The sequence below is a fragment of the Xenopus laevis genome, chromosome 3S (genome assembly GCF_017654675.1).
Source record: "Xenopus laevis strain J_2021 chromosome 3S, Xenopus_laevis_v10.1, whole genome shotgun sequence".
NCBI classification, from domain to species: domain Eukaryota; kingdom Metazoa; phylum Chordata; class Amphibia; order Anura; family Pipidae; genus Xenopus; species Xenopus laevis.
The window spans coordinates 22950376-22970342 of NC_054376.1; the positions used below are offsets into that span (position 1 = coordinate 22950376).

General features: G+C 39.1%; 1 protein-coding gene across 2 annotated transcripts in view; it reads left to right on the forward strand.

The window, feature by feature from the left end:
- pebp4.S (phosphatidylethanolamine binding protein 4 S homeolog) overlaps positions 1-19967 on the forward strand; it is a 55229-nt gene that overhangs the window by 10568 nt on the left and 24694 nt on the right. For both annotated transcript variants that reach the window (XM_018255036.2, XM_041588091.1), the window contains exon 4: positions 17619-17717. In XM_018255036.2, the coding sequence (XP_018110525.1) occupies positions 17619-17717 (99 nt within the window). The remainder of the gene's footprint in view (positions 1-17618; positions 17718-19967) is intronic.

Below are 19967 nucleotides of genomic sequence, written 5' to 3' on the forward strand. Positions count from 1 at the left end.
TTTATATTACTCATTTTTCTATTCAGGTCCTCTCATATTCTCTGTTATTTAAATCAGTGCATGGTTGCTAGGGTTATTGATACCTTAGCAACCAGATTGCTGAGATTGCAAAGTGGAGAATTAAAGAATAAAAAGCTAAATAACGCAAAAACCACAAATAATAAAAAATGAAAACCAATTGCAAATTGTCTCAGAATATCGCTCTCTGCATCATACTAACAGTTAAAGGTGAACAATCCCTTAAATGAATAGTATAAATGCAGCCAACTTAGGGCAACCGCAACTGAACTTCATAAATGACCCCTAAGGACACGGCTCAGGATTGCAGCCTGCTTCTTCTGCCACTAACTGGTGTGCCTGAATGACACGCAAATTGAGGAGTGGTAGTTGGGGTGCCTTCATCCCCCCCTATTGTATTATATCATATTATATGAATATTGCACCAATGAATGTAGCCAGTGCTATATTTTTCAGGGCAGCTGCAAGTCTCTATACATGGGTGCAGGGTAAGAAGGCAGTGTACAAAGTATAAAAAATGCACACTGCCTTGGAGCTCATAAATGACCCCTATAAAGATGGCTGTGCGGTTGCAATAGACAGATAGCACATGCCAAAATAACATGCAGCCAAGTTCCTGTGCCAGTCACTTATCTTGGGCACAGTGCCACAAGCTTCCTTAGAACAAATGCAGTTTGTTAAGAAGAATGACAGAAGATGTATTTCTTATACAGATGGTTGTTCATCTTGTGGTGCCAAAAATCTTGCTTTGACATTACAGCATTCCCAGTCCGGGTGCTGTTGTACCTCATCTGCTGTTAATTAACACACATTAGCATGACGGCATGTAGGGACTGAGGCACTTCCCTTCTAAACATGTTCTTGCACTTGAATCCATTCTCTTTCCCTTCTACTGACTGTCTTATTACTAAAAAACTGTATGTCACAAAATGGTATTTAGTATTACAAAAATATGACTCGACCCTTGCTCTTCGCTTGCGATATCCATGCACTGGGTAGAGATGCAATGCAACTATGCAACCCAAATGATGTGCCCTTTTAATGGCAGATGCACAATTTACAGTGGCTTCATCAATGTCAAGGAAACTGCAAGAATCATTGAATATTTTAGGATGGGAGCCTCTGATGTCATGCCAACTCCCCATGTGAAATAAATCATCCAAATAATAGGGAATCATATTCTTGTAATATATTTCTATTCATTGAAAAAAAGTCCATACCATTTTACAGTGAAAGTCGTCTTTAAAACTCTTGTCCAAGTTCTTTGTACGTTTAGCTTTCAAATGGGGGGTGTCACTGACCCCTGCATTCAAAAAATGTATTATTGTGCGAGGCTACAAATATAGCAGAATAGAACTGTCTACAGCAAACTAAAAATTAATAAACTAGCTCTTACCCCTGCTGGTAATAAACAAATTATTGTTCTTTATATAGCACCAATATGTTCTGCAGTGCTTTACAGCTTTGGTGGTCCAGGCCACCTATGTGCTGGGTCAAATTGGGCTGATCTGATCATTTGACATAAGAATAATATACAATATTATAATTATTATACATTATAATAAATCTGTTCATGCATAATGCTTTATTTCTGATCCATTTCCTGAGTGTCCATATGACAGCAATTAATGTATGAGGGCGGCCCATTTATCATTTATTATCTCATTATTTTCTGAAAACTACTCCGACCAAATCCACAAGGGTTTTTTTCCCTTATTTATCAATACATTTTCCCTAAAAATTCCAATTCGGGAAAAAACTAGTGAAAATTGTCCAAAAATTCGAACTGTATAAATTCTTCAGATTTTCTGTCCGAAAAAAATAAGATTTTTCGGATTTTTGCCTGAAAACTACAAAATCTTTGAATCTTCTGGACTTCTCACATTGACATATATATAACCTCGGATTCTGACTTTTTCCATCCTCACGGTATAATAAATCACGAAAAATGTTAAGTTTTTTTTGTCTTCACTAAAAATTCGATTTTATAGTAAAAAAAAACTCACATTTTTTGGCATTCGTACTTTAATAAATAGCCTCTTTTGTGTTGCTGATCAGATACAAGAATTCCAGCCCATATTCCTGAATAACCACAAGAGGGCAATAGGTATCTATGCATGTGTTGCACACCTGACTTTTGCACAATTGGTTTCAGCTTAAAGGGGCTATTCCCCAGTATGTTGCAGAGAGGGATATTCTGAGATAATTTGCAATTGGTTTTCATGATTTATAATGTGTGGTTTTTGAGTTATTTAGATTTTTATTCAGCAGCTCTCCAGTTTGCAATCTCATCCAGCTGGTTGCTAGGGTATAAATTACCCTAGCAACCATGCACTGATTTGAATAAGAGACTGGAATATGAATAGGAGAGGCCTGAATAGAAAGATGAGAAATAAAAAGTAGCAATACCAATACATTTGTAGCCTTACAGAGCATTTGTTTTTTAGACGGGGTCAGTGACCCCCATTGAAAGCTGGAAAAAGTCAGGCGATAAAGGCAAATGATTCAAAGACTATAAAAAATAAATAATGGAGACCAATTGAAAAGTTGCTTAGAATTAGCCATTCTATTACATACTAAAAGTTAACTTAAAGGTGAACCACCTATTTAAAGCATCAGTGTTGCATTTGGCAACACACACTGTCTTAGCCTTTTGTTGCAAGCATGGAGTCACAGGTGCAGTAGAAGAAGAATCTTTGGATATTATTGTGTCTGCCCTCTATACAGCATGACCACAAGTTCGCCTGAGCTAAAATAAATGCAAGGCTGGGTGCTGGTTTTCATTAAAGGAACAGTAACACCAAAAACTGAAAGTGTTTTAAAGTAATGAAAATATCATGTAGTGTTGCCCTATACTGGTAAAACTGACGTGTTTGCTTCAGAAATACTACTATAGTTCATATAAACAAGCTGCTGAGTAGAAATTCAAAAAAAGGCTATATGGCACAGGATAAATAATGGATAACAGATAGCATTATGTTCTACAGAGCTTATCTGCTATCTGCCGTGTAACTTGAGCCTTTTCTCCTTTGAATGGCTGCCCCCATGGCTACACAGCAGCTTATTTATATAAACAATAGTGATGTTTCTGAAGCAAACACAGCAGTTTTACTAGTGCAGGGCAACACTGTATTATATTTTTATTACTTTAAAACAGTTTAATTTTTTGATGTTACCGGTCCTTTAATGGTACTCTAACACACTCCATGTGTCCATACACACTCATTATACTTTTGGATAGTTGGGTTAAGCATCAGTTTGCTTAAATGGTGAATATTACACATGACTTTCCAAGTAATGATATGAAGTTTGGGCAGGTCTGGGCTAACCTATTGCCCTAGGAGTGGATTGGTGGTGAATGGTGGGCCATATTTGATTCCAGCCCCTCCCCTACCTCTAGGCTATTCAGCGAATTCTTAGATGAGTAGGGGTTTGTATATAAATTGGCACAGCACAGTGGCCTGGGTCGGTCTCAGGTTGGGTTAAGGTAAAAAAAATCTTGAACCCATGCATCACTTTTTCCAATGCTTTAATTGCTCTGCACCTCACTACATCTCTTCATTTATTTCTTTACATATTCCTGTCTGCCTCCTGTTCACACCACCCAATAAAAGACTACCTCTTAGGGCACTGGCATACCAATGGATTCAGCCTTGCCACTATTGAGGCAATCAACCATTGTAAATTGCAACAATTGTTACCTTTCTCTTATTACTACCATGTCTAATATCATTGGGAGGTACAGCTTGGCATATACAAGTAGCTCTATATTAATACTGATAGAATACATTATTGAATGCTGTGCTTGCCTTCTGAGCAGCCAGAAGATGGTGACAAATTACAACTCTGATTTTTATACTGCCACTCCATTACAGCAGCCGGTAAATATAAGTGACTGTCTTTTCTGAATGCGTTTTTAGATAGCCCCCCCCCCCCCCCAGTGTTGAAGTTGGCAGAAAAATGAAACAGAGGGGTTTGTATTAGCACCATTGTTGGCCCGTTTCCAGGTTTATTTCTATGCCATATAGTCAACTGATATCTGTCATTGATTCAGTTAATATTTTAAACCTGGTTTGTGCTGAGAACTGCTTGCTATTGATATAAAGTGGTCACAGCTTACCTTAACTACTTCCCACCACTTGGGGAACCCAGGATGTTTTTTACTACTGATTCCCTGTGTGGAATAAAACACTTTCTCTTTAGGTTCAGTTATTCTTTTTCTATATGATTATGAAATATAGAACTTAAATGTTATGTGACTTCTTAAAGTCACATAAAAATTATTCCAAATCATATTTTATCATGTTAGTCAAGCAAAATTAACTTTAATTACACTGTATAAATTATTTGAATCTAGTTTCCTTTATTCTTCTGGGAACTCATAATTATAGCAAGCAGGCAGGAGCCATTTTGTGGATGCAAGCCTTGCATCATCTCAGAATCTTGTTTGTGCCCCAGAATGGAGGACCTGATGTCTATCCCCATGCACTGGCTACACAATGAAATGGTTAAGAGAACGGAGGAATGTGGGTAGAGCAGTGACATCTAGGAAGTGCTGAATTGAAAGTGAAAGTATTTGCTTGCCCCACCTCAATGCCTAAGGCAGTGATCCCCAACCAGTAGCTCGCGAGCAACATGTTGCTCACCAACCCCTTGGATGTTGCTCCCAGTGGCCTCAAAGCAGGTGCTTATTTTTGAATTCCGGAATTGGAGGCAAATTTTGGTTGTATAAAAACCATGTGTACTGCCAAACAGAGTCTCCTGTAGGTTTCCAGTCCATATAGAGGCTACCAAACAGCCAATCACAGCCCTTTTTTGGCACTCCCACTTTTTCGTGCTTGTGTTGCTCTCCAAGTCTTTTTACATTTAAATGTGGCTCACGAGTAAAAAAGGTTGGGGACCCCTGGCCTAAGGCATAGAGGAAGGGCATGCAATATTTAATTGACAGCTTAAATCTTTAAATGAGTTTACAACAGCTATGAACGGTTTAATAAAAAAAAGTAAGTAAGTAACAGCAGTCCAGGGTGATTGGTTCAAACAAATAACTTCTTTATTGGACAATGGCAGATGATATGTCTCACTGACGGCTTGATCCCTGCAAGGGTGCTAACCCCAACTACTCTCCTTGTTTGAGCTAGAAAGCTGCTCGCTAAATTACCCTGCCTCTATCTTTCTTTGGCTCCTAGAGCGACTATGACGCTTAACTTATACCACTAAATAAACTTTCCCTAACTTGGGCCTGTTACTGTCCAGAAAACTCCTGTACCCACCTCCTCACAAGGTTAAATCCAGGAAGAGGGCCCTGAGCATGTGTGCTCTCCCTTTAAAAAACACTGCCACCTATTGGGCAAACTACAAAGGGACCTAGGAAAAGAGACATAGCTGCCTGGGTGAATCAAAGGACCATTTAGGTGTCCAAATACAAGGTCAGAGTCTCTAAACCTAATAGTCTTTATTATGGGGCAGCTAAAGCTGGCTGCATCTTAAAGGGAAACTAAAGTCTAACACAGAATACTGCTAGAAATGCTGTATTTTGTATACTAAATATAAATTTGAACTTACTGCACCAGAAGCGTAATTAAACAAATGATTTATGTTTTCAAAGCTGGCCACAGGGGGCTGTCATCTTGTAACTTTGTATACAATCTTTGCAAGGCCAAGACTACGCACATGCTCAGTGTGGTCTGGGCTTCTGTTGGGAGGTTAAGCTTAGGGATTGTCATAAATTATCAAAACAGCACAAGTCAAATAATATCTGCCATTGAAGCCGATACAGCAAGACTAATTAATAAACAGAATATGGAGAATGCACTGGGTCTGCGGATATAAATCTCTACACAGTCAGCTGCTTTATAGGGAAACAAACAAAGCTGCTCAAGTTCTGGGAAGTAATGTGGGGGGGCTCCGTTATGATAGTTTCCTTGCAGAGCAGTTAGGGACTGTCTGAAGTTTCCTATCTGCAGTAGCCAGAGCAAGTAAATTAAGGCAGAATTTCACTGCAATTAGTCAGGTTTATTATAAAAACGATACACATTTTTTAATTAAAGGATATTGGAGATAGATTTGTTTTTCATTCATGAAAGTTAAATGGGATTTTATTTTTTTAGAGCTATTCATATGACAAAGTCACAAATTGAAAGAATATTTACATGGTCACCAACATCACCCACCGCATTTGGCCTTGGGTCAATGATTGGATCATAATGGGGCATACACGGATACACATCTGGAGAGGACCACATCAATGTTTCCAATATGGTACTCGTCCAACAGCATTTTTAATCCTGCCTGATTTTCATATTGATTGTACATAGCTGGAGGGGCCGGGTCATCTGCTGTTATTGGTCTATGTAAGGCCAGCTTAACTTTTTCTTTTTGGCTAAATTTACTCTGTTCACTCTTCCCTCCTGGTTTCTAAAGAATCTATAAATCATAGCTGTGCATCAGACTGGGGCACTAGCATTAAAAAAGAAGCACAGTTTCTAGAGAGTTTACCACCCTGGCATATTTACAACTTGTAGGGGCTTGCTGCTGGTTTGGTGTCCAAAGAAAATAAAGGTGCTTTTATAACTACTTATGGTATGCAACCAGTGGCACAGTTCGGACTTTTGTCAGTGGCCCAGCTGAAGCCCATACTACCATCAAAGAAGCCAGGTGTAGGTGGCTAGGGCAGAATGGGGTGGATCAGGACATGGTCATGTGGGCATATGGGGGCCAAACATTCCTTACGAAAACCCTTAGCACAGTGTCTTCTTTATGGTTCCATTGGTCCCGTTTTTTTAAATGTGGGGTTGGAAAGGAGATAGATGGGACTAGCAAGAGCGGGTCGGAAAGGGATTACAAGAATGAGCAGCTAATGAATGAGTTTTCTTTATACTGCTTTTGAGTTTCATGCATGTATACATAGAATTTAAATAATTATTCTTCTTGTTTTCACTGCTATCTCTCTGGAAGCTCGCCATGCAAGGTGGCAACATGCCAGAGTGAGCTGATGAAGCTTAATGATTATTTTACGCCATTAATAGCTCAGCTTGCATTAGCCTGAGATGCAGGGTGCTACTGTGGCTTTTCATTGTACCGGTAGAAACAGTTGGATCTACATTTGTACTGTAGAGAATTCTCCCTCTAATATGGTAGAAATTTTTTATTTTATTTTTATGAAACTGACAAAAGATTGCTTTTGTGGTGGAAAGGTGGTCTATAATGGTTAACTGTACTCTTCTTTGCTCAACAGTTCTGTTTTGGGCTGGCACCCTTACCAATCAGCAAAGAAGATTAGCCAAACAACACAGGCTGGTGTAGCGGGGATCTCCCCTGCACGTTTATTTAGTCAAGTGATGTAACGTTTCGGGGGCGTGCCCCTTCATCAGACATCTGATGAAGGGGCACGCCCCCGAAACGTTACATCACTTGACGAAATAAACGTGCAGGGGAGATCCCCGCTACACCAGCCTGTGTTGTTTGGCTAATCTTCTTTGCAGATATTTCTGGGAGAGGCGCCGACCCCTCCAGCCAGCACCGGGCAACTATTACCAGGAGAGACCTAGGAGAAATTAGGTAATTCGTTTTGCTACCCTTACCAATCAGAACAGCAGGAAGTATAAAAGAGCCACAGAGAACTATGCACTGGCCAGCATGGTGGTTTGACAAATGAAACCTCTGATCTGGGACCCGACTGATATCCATGATACAAAGTCATCACTCGAGACTGGCTCCACAAACATAAAAACGATTTGTACCTGTATAGCCAGCTGTTGCAATACCATCTTTGTGTGTTGCTCACAAAACTCTGTAACTCACCTCTCCTCCATGCTTCTAGCACTGAACCCTGATCAACTACAACAGACTTATTGCAAAACAATGTGGGAGTCCAGGGTTTATCAAGGGACACCAGTTATTGGCTGGGAAGTGGGGAGGCATGTGTATAGTCAGTATAATCAATAAATGTAATGTAGTGGAAGTAAACATGTGAACAAGTATTATGGGGTTATGTAATAAAAGGCACTAAGTTTGCCCAGGAGTAATAAATCATAGAAACCAGTGGCGTAACTATAGAGGAAGCAGACCTCACAGTCGCAGGGGGTCCCGGGAGAACGGCAGGGCCCAGACTGTGGGGTCTGCTTCCCTTATAGCTTATAAAAACTCAATCCTCCACGGCAGCTCTCTTACCTGTGGTAAAGAAGGGGGACACAAGTCAGGGTTGGGAGGGGGCGGAGGCGGGAAGTGGGGCAGAGCGGAGGCAGGGCGGGAGGATGGGGATCTGAGTTTTTTTGCAGGGGGGCCTGGTGCACTCTATTTGATAGCAACCAATCAGCAGGAAGCATTTAATGGTCATCCTTTAAATGTAAACATCTTATTGGTTAATAACTGATAAATAGGCGCGTTTCCCCATGTCCGCTCCCTGATGTATGGATTGCATTAACTCAGGCACTGAGCTCATTTGACCCTATTAATCTCCAACAGAAATAGAAGGAAGCCATATAAAGAGATACAACTTTTGGCAGAAAGTGTCGTAAAGCGGTTGTTCACCTTTGTGGCAATTTTTAGTCTGATGCAGAGAGTGATAGTCTAAGACAATTTGCAATTGTTTTTCTTTATTTATTATTTGTGGTTTTTAAGTTGCAGCTTTCCAGTTGCAGTGTCAGCAATCTGGTTGCTAGGGTGCAAATTACCCTAGCAGCCATACATTGATTTGAATAAGAGGCTGGAATATAAATAGGAGAGGCCTGGATAGAAAGAGGAGTGATAAAAAGCAACAATACATTTGTAGTACAGAGCAACTGTTTTATAGAGGGGGTTAGTGACCCCCATGTGAAAGCTGGAGAGTCAGAAGAGGAAGGCAAATAATTAAAAAATACTAATAAATAAATAATGAAAACCAGTTGAAAAGTTGCTTAGAATTGGCCATTCTATTACATATTAAAAGTTTACTTTAAGGTGAAGCACCCCTTTAACATTTTCACTTGCAGGTCAACAAGGAACAACTTCTAAGCTCCTGTTATGATTTGCATTGTGGATTAGCAAAGAGCAATACCAAAGAGCATATTAACTAAAGTGAAAAACATCAAATTTGTCAAGAAACATTGGCCACAACATCAGCAATTTAATAAAACTGGACTACAACCAGTTTCCGTTCATTAACGTCAAGTTATCAGATGCAGAATTACTCACATGGCTTTGTTTGCAACAAGGATGCATCAAATCATTTTAAATTCAATTACTGAATTCTTCAAAGCTCAACAAAGATTTAACATTCATTTTCATATGTCACCAAATCTGACTCCAATGCATCATCCGTGAACACACTTTTGGTATCTTAGCTCAACAAAGAGGGACCGCTCCAGGTTCACTCTCCCTATTTGCTGCTCCAATCGGGTGCTCTGTCCGCAGCATCCCCACTGCTGAAATCCAAATAGACACCAAGAAAAAGGGATGGCACTCCGGTACAAGGAATATACTTTTATTCCAAGCTCATGTAAGGATCCAACGCCCTACGCGTTTCGGGAATCACTCCCTTAATCATAGGCATGCTTAAGTATATTCCTTGTACCGGAGTGCCGTCCCTTTTTCTTGGTGTCTAATTACACTTTTGGTATCCATCATTTTAGTCGCTGAATCCCAGACCAAATTCTGGATTCAGTGCAGTCCTAATTTGCAGTCTTTAAGCCTGTCTGACCACAACCTCCCACGGCCTACCTTTAGTGTAAAACAAGACAGCTTGGCCTATTGACTCAGGGAGCCCATTGAATTTAATTATGGGTGTATTTAGATAAACATGGTGGGTAATGGAATTTTTTTTGCATATCTGCAACAGGAGCAATGCCACAATTTGTTCAGAAATACAATAAAATGATTCCATTGTAGGTACTGTATAGGAAGAGTTTTTGGTATTGAGTATATTTATTACTTTAATAAGATTAAAGGGGTGCTTCACCTTTAAGTTAACTTTTAGTATGTTATAAAAATGCTTATTCTAAGCAGCATTTTAATTGGCCTTCATTTTTTTAATATGGGTTTTGAATTATTTGCCCTCTGCTACTGCTGTTTCCAGCTTTCAAATGGGGGTCACTGACCCAATCTAAAAAAACAAATGTTCCGTAAACTACACATTAATTGTGACTTTTTATTATCCAACTATTCAGGCTTTCACAGTGCCTGGTTGCTATGGTATTTTGGAGCCTAGCAACCAGACAGCTGCTGAACTTGCGGAATTAAAATCCAAATATCTTGAAAACCACAAATAATGAATAACAATAGCAAATTGCCTCAAACTATCACTTTCTACATCATTCTAAAAGTTGATTTAAAGGTGGAACAACCCCTTTAAATAGGGTTGCAGAGGAAATACAGGTATAGGTCCTGTTATCCAGAATGCTCAAGGGACTTTCTGGATTACAGATATTTCCGTAATTTGGATCTTCATACCTTAAATCTACTACAAAATCATGTAAATATTAAATAAACCCAATAGCTTGGTTCTGTTACCAATTAATTATATCTTAGTTTGGATCATATACAAGGTACTGTTTTATTATTACAGAAAAAAAATGATTTTAAAAAAATTGGATTATTTGGATAAAATAACATATCCTCAGATGGAGCACTCACTGAAGAGTTTTAAAATGCCTCTAGAAAGCAGCTCCATACAGAATGGGTTTGCTACGATGGGAGCAGAGCCCGACCTCAACCCAAATCACCACCTGTGGGATCAGTTACAACATCAGGGCCCAACCTCAATAATGCTCTTGTGGCTGAATGGAAGTAATTTTCACCAATAATGTTCCAATATCTACTGGAAATCTTTGGAAGAGCAAAAGCTGTTAGGAAGGACCAAATTCATGTCAATCCTCTTGGTTTGGGAATGAGATGATGGTCAGACAGGTGTTTGAATACTGTTGGCCATACAGTATATATAGCTTTAAATAAAGTGACATATAGAGTTATAAATGATTATAAATAGAATATTTACAAAATGGAAACTTTGTGATGATAGTGTTTCCTTTATTTCCTCTTTTCTCTACTTTTATTCCTTATTTCAGTATATCTGTCTGTCACATTTCACCTCATTTGTCCCCTTGCTATTTTGTCCATGGAGCAGGAAAATAATTCTCTTTAGATCTATTAACTTTCCTGTACCTGAGCTCCCCACCCTGTCCTATTCCACCCATTCCTTTTTCCGAGGCTCCTGCAATGTGTCTCTATCCTGAGCCACTGTTTCTCTTACTTCATTTTACTTTTGTGTTCATCATGCTATTAATTTCACTTCTTCTCTCTGAAGTTTCCATTAGCTGTCACTCTCCCCCTCACTCCAACGTTGTACTTTCCCTTCTGTCTCACCCTCCCTGTAACGTCACTTTTACCCTCCCCTTCCTCTTTCCTTTCTTTTAGAATACTTCATCCTAATCTATTTCTGGCTGATAGTGTAGCACTGAGTTTTCTCGGCCCTGCCTTCCTGGAACCAATGCTGCATCTTGCTTATTGTTACATTTATTCTAGTGTACGGTTTGGTATATCTGACTCACAGTCACAAATTCATTACTTAAACTTCCTGCCCATAACATTAAAGGAACAGTAATGCCAAAAAATTAAAGTGATTTAAAGTAATGAAAATATAATGTACTGTTGCTCTGCACTGATGTGTTTGCTTCAGAAACACTACTATAGTTCATATAAACTGCTGTGTAGCAATGGGGGAAACTGAATAAAGGCTACAGTATATGGCACAGGTTAATAGTGGATAAAATGTAAGTGTTTTAAAGTAATAAATATATAATGCAATGTTGCCCTGGCACTGTTAAAACACCACTATTGTTTATATAAAAATAAGCTGCTGTGTAGCAATGGGGGCAGCCATTCAAAGGAGAAACGGTTTAGGATAGCTTTTAAGATCTGTAGAGCATAACGGTGTTATCTGTTATCCACTATTTAAAGGAAAACTATACCCCCAAAATGAATACTTAAGCAACAGAAAGTTTATATCAAATTGAATGACATATTAAAGAATCTTACCAAACTGGAATATATATTTACATAAATATTGCCCTTTTATATCTCTTGCCTTGAACCACCATTTCGTGACTCTATCTGTGCTGCCTCAGAGATCACCTGACCAGAAATACTACAACACTAACTGTAACAGGAAGAAGTGAGGAAGCAAAAGGCAGAACTCTGTCTGTTAATTGGCTCATGTGACCTTACATGTGATTTGTATGTGTACACAGTGAATCTTACGATCTCAGGGGGCGGCCCTTATTTTTTAAAATGGCAATTTTCTATTTATGATTACCCAATGGCACATACTACTAAAAAAGTGTATTATTATGATAATGGTTCATTTACATGAAGCAGGGTTTTACACATGAGCTGCTTTACTCAGTATCTTTTAATAGAGACCTACATTGTTTGGGGGGTATAGTTTTCCTTTAACCTGTGCCATATAGCCTTTTTTCAATTTCCGCCATTGCTACACAGCAGCTTGTTTATACGAACTATAGTAGAGTTTCTGAAGCACATCAGTTGCAGAGCACTTTCATTTTTTTCTTTACTAAAGAATTTTTTTTCTTACTATTCCTTTAAATACAGTAAGAGACAATGGATTCTGACCCCATAGATTTCTTTACCCTTCCAAAAAGCAGGTTAAATGAAGCATACAGAAGGTTTCAACATTATATAGCTCACAATGAATTGAAAAAAATGCATTGCTAATGGCCCAAGCAGTGGTACATGTGAGAAAAGCACCCAAGCAGGAGCACTATCATGCAAGCAAGTCATTTTAGGAAATTGAGGAATAACCTTGAATAGGAGAAACTATAGCTGTCTGGAAGCAGTTGTATTGTGCAGTGCTCAGGTCAGGATCAGGCACTATGAACTTAGATGGCCACCTGCACACCCATATTAGATTATGAGGTAGTAATTTCACATAATGAACAATACCATATCAGTGTAATTTAGTAAAGGGTACCCTATTCTTCCTTTTTCAGTTGCACTGTGATTGAGGTTGCACTTGCACTCCCTGTGTGAGCAAGTAGAGAGCATTCTCTGCAACATTTGGCACCTCAAGGGTTATTTCACATTGGCCATCACTTCCTGTGTAATGTGACATTCAGTAGCTCTGCCTTCCTTCTCCTCTCTCCATTTCTCTGGTATTTTCCACATAGCCCCCGCAGTGATCCAGCCAGGGGAAGCCCGAGTGGTCGTCTCCAGCGGAGGAGGATAGCATTTGCAGAGGGGAAGGAGAAGTGGGAGCATTTGCAGCCCCTCCGCCTCCAGTCGGACTGCAAGCCTAAAAAAATCAATAAGGCATTAATAAGCTGTGTGTGACTCCCTGCTGCTGCCTGTCTACTGGGAAAAGAAATACAAACTGCAGTGTAAAGCAAGTTGTATTGGAAGGGGGGGGGTTGCCTTGTACTCCCCTGCAAATCTAGAGGTGTGGAGTAGGTGATGTTTTACTACTACTACTAACTAACTTCCTGCACCCCATCGGCAGTTGTAGTTCCATAGTTATATAGAAACATAGTAAGTTAGGTTGAAAAAAGACACACGTCCATCAAGTTCAACCTTTTTACTTTTTTTAACCTGCCTAACTGCCAGTTGATCAACATCTGTGCCTACATATTGAACCATTATCAAGCTGATTTTTTTAGGGAACTTCTGCAACCTCCCTATGAATATATATGTGTGTGTATATTGATGAAATATTCCCACACCTTCGGTGCCACCACAGATGGAAAAGATTTCTGGCTCGTTCTTCCTACTTGGCTGCTACACAATAGTGTCACAATCTGATATTTGCTACAGGGATGTCATTGGTTTTAGAACAATATCTTTGGAAATGATCATCTCCCTGAAATGGCGGGTCCCCCTTAGATGATATAAACCCTATAGCTAGAAGTTACAGTCTTAAGGCAGGGCTCCCCAACTTTTTTTTTTACCAGTGAGCCACATTTTAATGTAAAAAGAGTTGAGGAGCAACACAAGCATGAAAAAGTCCCTGTGGGTGCAAGATATGGGCTGTGATTTGCTATTTTGCAACCCCTATGTGAACTGGCAGCCTATAAGATGCTCTGTTTGCAGTATATCTAGATTTATGCAACCAAAACTTGCATCCAAACCAGGAATAAGCCCCTGCTTTGAGCCCACTGGGTGCAACATCCAAGGAGTTGGTGAGCAATATGTTGCTTACGAGCCACTGGTTGAGCATCACTAGTAATAAGGGTTAGACAGTTCAACTGCAAGCACAGTGAGAAAAAACAAGTCAATAAGTAGTTTCCATGCAATGGACAGATTGTCCAATACACAGTAATATACTATATGCAAGGCAAATGATAATTATTCTTAGCCATACAAAGAAATCTATAAGGCCCTGGGACATGAAATGAGTTACTAATGAATGATAATAGTCAGTACCATCTTATGAATTGTACAGAAAAGTTGAAGCTCAGTTGAAGGAGTAGATAAAATAACCTACGTACTAATGTTTAGGTTGAACCAATGTTTCTCCCAAATTTCATGGCATCATCCCTAACCCAAAGGACATCTGTTAATATTAAAAAAACATTAAAATGCTGTTTATGCAAAATCATAATTTGAATGTTACTTTTCTACTTTAGACAAAGTTCTGTCCACAATTGATGTGTCCACCATATATCTGCAGTGGCAATGTGGTCCCTACGTTTCAAAGAGCAGGAGGAGGTCATATTCTGGCTCAGCACCAGAAATTGTGCTAGGTGTACACTCCCCATAAAGAAGGTGCTTACTTATCTTCTGGTACAGGTATGGGATCTGTTATCCAGAATGCTCGGGACCTAGGGTCTTCTGGATAACTGATCTTTCCGTAATTTGGATCTTCATACCTTAAGTCTACTAGAAAATCGGTTAAGCATTAAATAAATCCAATAGGCTAGTTTTTCCTCCAATAAGGATTAATTACATCTTAATTTGGATCAAGTACAAGGTACTGTTTTATTATTACAGAGAAAAAGGAAATCTTTTTTTTTAAAAATTGGATTATTTGGATAAAATGGAGACTATGGGAGACGGCCATTCCTTAATTCTGAGCTTTCTGGATAACGGATGCCATACCTGTATATCCAGGTGCAAAATATGTCTCCTGACATCAAGGCTAAAAACTGAGGATCTAATGTCGTACATGATAGGCCAGATAAGAAAAGTTCTATATGTCTTTTGCATTTTTATGTTGTATCTGTGATTAATCCTTATTATATTGCTTTTTTTCACTTTACGAATCTCCAAGGGCACATTTATCAAAGGATATTACATAAAATCCTACACAAGTGAATGGACAGTGTAATTTTCCCATGAGATAAATGTACACCCTTATTCAATTACCACTTCTTTGCCTCTAATTTCAAATTTCATCTTAATCATAACAGTCCCTGTATTCTAACATCCTCAGTGAATTTACTCCAATTTGTTTTACGTCAAGCCACTTGAAGTTCTTCTGCTGCTGTTTTGTTATGAAGGGTAATGCTGAATTTCATGTGCTTAAAGAAGTTGTTCACCTTTGAGTTACCGTTTAGTATGATGCAGAGAGTGATATTCTGAGACAATTTGCAATTGGGTTTTCATTTTTTGTGGTCTTTTAGTTATTTATCTTTTTATTCAGCAGCTCTCCAGTTTTCAAATTACCCTAGCAACCAGGCATTGATTTGAATAAGAGACTGGAATATAAATAGATAGGAGAGGCCTGAATAGAAAAGATGAGTAATAAGCAATAACAATACATTTGTAGCCTTACAGGCCATTTTTTAGATGGGGTCAGTGACCCCCGTTTGAAAGTTGAAGACAAAAAATAAAAGTCCAATTGAAAAGTTGCTTACAATTAACCATTCTATAACATATTAAAAATTAACTCAAAGCGGAACCATGCCTTTAAATACCTTTTCTAAAACCGTGACAAAAAAACCCATAAATATTTAGGACAACAATTCTGCTTGTTTGAGTCACCATTTCTCCTGTGCCACAACTCGATTAGGAGAGCATGATGCCTTACCTGTTGGATGGGTGCTCCGGCAGCTTAGACCCTTGCTTTGGGTAGTAAATCAAAAAATATGCTGCAGCACTTTCATGTACAAAAATGAAGAAGGCGTTTTATTAAAGGTCAAAGGCCAATCCTTCTCTTTTGGCTCCATGCAGTTACTGCAGTTACTGTCCTTCATATACACAAATTAAATTCATCACCTTTCTCAAATATATAGTTGTTAAGAACCATGATTGATGCCACAATGCAGGTTCTAATTTTTAATGACTCAGATGTAACTCTGCTCTTCCTAAAATGTGCCTTCATACACTTTACATGCATGTACAGCTGGGCTGGCAGACAAATGTGTGGTTTGGTGGGTATAGATGGCCGATCTGCATGTCACTGGGGGACGACAGTTTAATTGGGAAAATCCATATACTGCATGTGGGTGTTGAGAATGAATGTTGAAATTCTGTGAGCAACTTATGAGGTTGTGGATATGTGAAGCTGCTCCAAGAGGAGGGCGCATTCGCTGAGTTGAAGATGCAATCTCCCAGAATCCTTTGCAAAGAGGTCTCCATGTTACACATAATGCATGTTTCAGGCAGAGCAGTTGTCACAGAAACAGAGCTTTAAATAATCCAATCACTACAACAAACGGGAGCTTTCACAAACCCTGCTCTGCAGCTTGCCGATTTAGTTCTTCTACAAACCTATATGTTAAATCAAAATATAGTAAAGTATAGTAAATCAAAATAACCCATGATTTGATATTTTATTTGGAACTGTTTCCTTGAATTTCTGCTATCCAGATTGCTTGAGACCTGGACTTTTTCAGATAAGACATCTGTCTGTAATTTTGATCTCCATACTTTGTCTACTAAAGTATCACTGAAACATTAAATAAGCCCAGTACGATTGTTTTCCTTCCTTTCCGATAAGTTTAATTATATCTTAGTTGAGATATGGGACCTGTTATCCAGAATGTTCGGGACCTGGGGCTTTCTGGATAATGGATCATGTCAACAATAAATAAACCCAATAGACTGGTTTTGCCTCCAATAAAGATTAATTATATCTTAGTTGGGATCAAGTACAAGCTACTGTTTTATTATTACAGAGAAACAGGGAATCATTGTTAAATATTTGGAATATTTGGATAAAATGGAGATGGCCTTTACCTAATTCAGAGCTTTCTGTATAATGGGTTTCCAGATAACGGATTCAATAACTGTATTATAGAGAAAAGGGAAATCTATTTTATAAATTTGAATTATATGGTTAAAATGGAGTCTATGTGAGGTGGTCTTCCTGTAATTTTGAGCTTTGTAACACATCCCATACCTGTTGTTGCTTGCTTAACAGCTCCTGATAGCTCAGCTAGACATAGCAGCTTTCTTGGGCTCCTTATGCATACATATGTCTAGGGAGGTAGAAACATATGCACCTTGGCTTGTGCATTTTGGGGGACTGCAAATTGTCATGTTATTGAAACAGTTCTGTTACCAATATTTTATTTGCTTTGGAATGATAGCATTATTTAGTTATTTTAGAATTGCTCTACTGATATACTGTGCTTTTGGTAAACACTGACAAGATAAAGATTTTCTCATTTTAGGGAGTAAACTACATACTGATTATGGTGGATCCAGATGCACCATCCCGTCAGAACCCCAAATACAGATACTGGAGGCACTGGCTGCTTACTGATATACCGGTGAGTAAATACGCAGTACATGGAGTTTAGCAGAACAAAGACTGAACAAGTTGGAGAGCTGACTTGTGATTGGAAGGAGGCCATAGATTATTAGAACATGCTGGTGAGTGGTAGTGTGATTGTTAGACAGAGACAGAGGTCTATGAATGAGCAGGGAAAGAGAGGATATAGGAAAAGGAAGAACCATGCTTTCTACCCACAACACAGCATTCCACTGGAGTGGAAGGATCACCTTTTGATGCAATTACCTATAATGAATGGTGCAAATAAATGCAACATATGCATCCATTTTTATGCAAGACATGTGGCTGCATTTGTAAATGTCCCTTCTATTAATACTGTAAATGAGAAGTTAAGTACAAAGCTAACATAAAGAGCTGAGTTCTTCTGTTTTCTGATAATGAGCTGATACTAATTAAAATAACTTGTAATTAAAGGGGTAGTTCAGGCTTGGAATTTCAACTGCTATATTCTTGGTAGGCTTCATTACCTTAGCAACCAGGCAGTAGTTCGGATGTCATAAAATAAATAGAGGGGGACATGAAAAATAAGAGCTAACGCATGGGAGGTTTTGTAGGATGGGGTCTGATTGGCAGACCCTATCCTACACATCTGGTGTAGTTTCCCAGGTCAAAATGCAAAATCTGATGTGTAAACTATACGGAAGATTAGCCATCAGACATGACACGCCTGTCGCAACGAAACAACGCATGCTTCATCTGTAATCGACAAGGCAAGGCACAAAATTCACTAAAGGAGGTATTTTCGCCATCGAAGGCTCCACCACACTTCATGTCACTTCGTCAGGCACAAATTCGCTACCACTAATCTAATTCATTAAAATGCGAAGTTGCGTCTCTGTAGCCAAACGCTGGCGAAGTTTCACTAGCGTTACTTCATCAATGTGAGCATTTCATAGCAAACTTTCTCTAGCGTTCAATTCTGCCTAGCAAAACTTCATTAGTACTCTTACGCTTAGGTCAATTTGAATAGGGCAGGTAAATATAGGTCATATAAGTGTGTGTGTGTCCTTATTAGAGACGTTGGTGCAAATGCTTGAAGTGGCCACTAATTATTACAAATGTACAAGGAAGCAAAATAAAGACAAAAGAGATCCTCTAATGCCCTAGACATACCCTAAAACAAATGTGGCATGCCCCTCAATGGTTGGGAAAACGTTAACACAAACATCTTTAATAGCTAGGACTTATGAAGGAAATCTCGCTTTAAAATATGAAAAAACGCCAGGGTATTTTTTATCATTTTTATGACTTTTCGGCATACAGGATATGATGTCACTGACACAAGACTGAGGAAGGTGTAGCTATATCTTATCAGTTCACCGGGTCTAAGGTAGTGAAGGAAACTCTGGTGATAGAGGTAGCGTTCTGTAAAATGTGAATTTGCGGATTAACGATCGTTGGCCTGAGTGGAAATTCACCTGGCTATAGGGCGCGAAACTGCACTAGCGACGATCTCTTTCGCTAGTGATTTGTAGTCTACACCTGTTAGTGAATTGGCAATGTCCCTGAGGATGAGATTTCTGGTGAATTTTTGCTAGCAATGGCCACTTTGCCCAATGTCTGATGCAGTCTAAGGCACCATCACAGTGTTGTATGCTGTGCTTCTCTCTTTCTGTGGTTTGTAATCAGGCGAGAGAAGCAGATCCAATCTATTCAGCAGTTCCCTGTAGCCTAGGCAACGTACCTAGCAGTGCCCTGGTTTTCAGTGCAGTGATCACTGTACCCCCTCGCCCCCCAGCTCTGCCACTGGATTAATGCAGAAAGACTGCCATGGTTCCTATATATATTTAAATATGGCTGTGCCAGCTGGGTGGGGGGAATTTTTATTTTACTTTTCAAAATTTATATACACAAAAACAAAAGGTTATCTGGCCCCTCTCCTCCATTTTATAAGCTTTAATCTCCTCCCCTCGCATACCTGCATTGAGTAAAGGGGAGGGGGTTGAAAACAACCAACTAGAGAGACCCCACCCCCTCCCTCTGTCAGTCAGCAACACCTAGCTCCAAGAACAATAGGTCTCATGGGCCTCCATTTAAAGGGATACTGTCATGTAAAAACATGTTTTTTCCAAAACACATCAGTTAATAGTGCTGCTCCAGCAGAATTCTGCACTGAAATCCATTTCTTAAAAGAGCAGATTTTTTTTATATTCAATTTTGAAATCTGACATGGGGCTAGACATTTTGTCAGTTTCCCAGCTGCCCCAGTCATGTGACTTGTGCCTGC